Below are 3,352 nucleotides of genomic sequence, written 5' to 3' on the forward strand. Positions count from 1 at the left end.
TTGAGGGGATTTTGCAACGCAAAAAAACACGCAAATTTCAAACTTCTTGAATGCAAGCATTTTTTGAGAAAACTGCAACATTTCCTTATCGACCGTTCACTTTCGAAAAAGGCCATTTAGTTCTCTTTGGAATGATGTAAAAACGAGCGTTCTTGTTCATTTTGTTTCCGAGAAACATGTCAATATCATCACATATCAATAAGAATAATGAAAATTCAATCAAAATGTGCATGAATTTATTTTCAACAACCGCAAACTGAATTTTGAGTTACAAAATGTACTGAAAAGTAACTAACTGATTAACGTAATTTCTTTACTGAGAATATTTTGCTTGACAAATCGTCTATTCGACAATCGCAAAATCGGTCTTCATCAATTTCCTCTTCATAACATTTTTTCGTCAGCAGGTTGCGCGCTTTTTGAGCTTTTTTACGCGTTTTATTCCCTTACTGTTGCCGCTATCCAATTTCAGTCTGGAACAGTTTTTACAGCTAATTCTTTGGGTTTTTTGCTAGTTTTAGGAGTTTTGAAATATCTGCAGATTTAACGAAGTTACGGGCAAGACGGGGACGGTTCCATTCGAACGGTTGCCAACATTCAGGGTCAATTTCTAAAAAAATGCGCTTTTTGTATATTTATTTTAGACTGTTATGCTGTTTAAGATTGCTTGAATTTTCAGGATTCTCTACAAAATATCCGATTCCCCGACTAGCTTAATCTGTTTGAAATGCTCTTTTGTTGTCTTTTAAAATCCGCTCTCTTCTTGGTTGCTTTTCAGTTAAAAAATGTACAAATTTCGACCCTTTTCTTTAAAACATCGCTCTGTTTACCTCTTTGTCTACTGCTCTTTATTTGTTTTTTAAATTTCTTCGATTTCCTAATTTTTTCCAGTTAAAAATGTTTGAAACTGCAGATTGTTTTTGAAAATGTCAAATTCACGCTCTGTTTTTATAGTTTTTTAATTGTCTTTACTCTTAGACCGTTTTGCTGTTTAAAATTGTTTGAACTCCCCTGCTAGCTTACTCTGTTTCAAATGCTCCTTTGTTGTATGTTCAAAATCCATTGGCTTCCCAGGGGGGTGTTTCAGTGGAAACTTATACGAATTTCAGCGTTTTCCTTTAAAATCTCGCTCTGTTCATATTTTTTTGTCAACTCTTCATTACTTGTTTTTTTAATATCTTGCATTTCCTAAGTGTTTTTCAGTTTAAAATGTTTGTCTGATTAATTTATCGGAATCTTAAGCAAAATTTCCTTTCTGCAAAATGCAATCGATGTAAAGCGAAATTATGCAACAAAACAAGTACGTCGAACTTTAAACGGCACATTCGGAGAATTTTGGCGCAGAAACAGTGCAGTGTTTTTAGCGGTTATTGATACTTAAATAGGTTTATTTATTAAAAAAATTATGAATTATAAATGTAATAAAATTGTTTCTGCAAATGACGCACAATTGCTCATCACTTCTTAAAGTCGCTCTCAATTTCAGCGTTTAAAATCAAGTTGGAAAGCGCAAAAAATCCATCAAATACCTCCATATGCACTTTTCGTTCAGGCTTTAAATTTGACTGACAATTTTTCCATTTTCCCGACAATTTTCTACCGCCGATTCCGAAATCGAATTTCGGGTCAAGGCCTGAACGACGTTCAGTTAATCATGGGGACATTCATAAATTAGTAACAGGGGCAATATAGACTTTAACGATGCAGCAAACACCGAGGGACAAAATGGGTCAATTTCATTAATTTTAGATAGCACGAAAATCCAGGTTGGAAAGCCAATAAATAATATTTTTCCCGTTCAGCTCGACTCGTTAGTAGAGGTGGGATAAACGGTTATTTTTCTGTAACAAGGTTCCAACGTTCCAGTTCCACGTTGGTAATAGGTTTCAAAATGCGGTTCCAAAAGGAACATGTTACTTTTAAAATTTTTCATTAAACATGCGCAATGATGATGATGATGGTAGAAAAGGTGACCAATAATGACTTAGTTTATTAAAAGAATATTTCTTAACTAAATCTAATTTTCATTTAAAAATGAATTAATGTTTAAAAATAAAAATTTTTGCAGATACTTTTTACTGAGTTCGAAGTATGACCCGAGTAAATTTTGGTACCACCAAAAATAATTTTAAAAAATATGTCGACCCTACAACGCCTTATAACTAACTTTAATTTCATCTTGCGACTGAATTTATATCTAAAAATGGCAAACTTTCCCTTTTTTTAAGATCTAGTGGGATCAAATGGTTACTGAAACTGCTGCAACTGCATAAAGCGCTTGACGATGCCGCATCGGTTCTGTGCTGACGCGAACCACTTTTTCAGGTTTCTGACGGTTCCAAAAAGAACCGGTTAAATCTGCTAACTGTAACTACTGTTACATGTTACACGTTTGGAACAATGTTATTTTAGCGGTTACGTTAAATACCGACCATCCCTACTCGTTAGTGATTTATGATAATTTAGATGAATTGCATTAGTTAAATCCCCATTCAGTTGCGAGTAAAAATGCTGCACTGAACCGAACTGCCATACAAACCAGGTTTTAATCAATTTTATTCGTCTATATAAAAATGGTGACGAGGCTACAAAGTCCATCAACTTAACCGCTAACATTACCTATTCGTACAAACTCTACATCTACTTAAACAGTGACATTAAAGAAAAATTGGTTCAGTTTATTAGTGTTTTTCATTCCCCAATTTTCAGTCTTTTTCATCGACACTTTATGTACATTTTCTTCGAAGCTTTTTTCCGGTTACAATCCAATTCAAAGGGCACTTTAGTGCCAAATCAAATGAAACGGTGCGGGTTGAGTGTAACAACGCTAATAATAAGTTAGAAGCAGTGGTTTAAAAATGTGAGGAATACAATTTGGAACAACGCGCCCAATATGGGCTAAACAATAAAGAAGCAATAAATAAACAGGGCACTAATTCCGTAAATAAATGTTCGACAACTTGTAGTAATACAGCAAGCAACATACTAGAAGGACTAAAATTAACGGTGATTTATCTGGGCAGCTTTTGGCTGCTTCTAAGCCTCACTTTGGATCGATTTAAATTATCTTATGTTCGAGGTTCTCTATCCTTTTGAGATTTTCGATGACAGCATTGTGCTCGTCCAGCAGTTTCCAGAACTCGTGCTTCCGGTGTTCGGCTTCTTCCTGCAAAAAACCGTAATTTTTATGTCTCGATTGCACTTCCAACAGTTTATTTTGATCCACGATTGGCATCTGATGGAAATTGGCGCGTTGGTATGCATAATGAGTGCCGATTTATTTAGCTCCTGGCCTTGGCCAATATTTTTTAAATAGCCTTTAATGCTCGATGGATCGCTGACTCATCAACGG

General features: G+C 35.0%; 1 protein-coding gene across 1 annotated transcript; it reads right to left on the reverse strand.

The window, feature by feature from the left end:
• Positions 1-2,539: 2,539 nt before the first annotated feature.
• On the reverse strand, positions 2,540-3,166 carry LOC109542331 (the record flags this gene model as incomplete). The annotated part of the gene is given in 1 exon segment (XM_048662769.1): positions 2,540-3,166. A coding segment is annotated over 1 exon segment (108 nt), but the record flags the coding sequence as incomplete, so codon positions are not given.
• Between the last annotated feature and the right edge of the window lie 186 nt (positions 3,167-3,352).

This window comes from Dendroctonus ponderosae, unplaced genomic scaffold (assembly GCF_020466585.1).
Source record: "Dendroctonus ponderosae isolate FM_Combo_2020 unplaced genomic scaffold, Dpon_F_20191213v2 Dpon_F_20191213_1131, whole genome shotgun sequence".
Taxonomy (NCBI): Eukaryota; Metazoa; Arthropoda; class Insecta; order Coleoptera; family Curculionidae; genus Dendroctonus; species Dendroctonus ponderosae.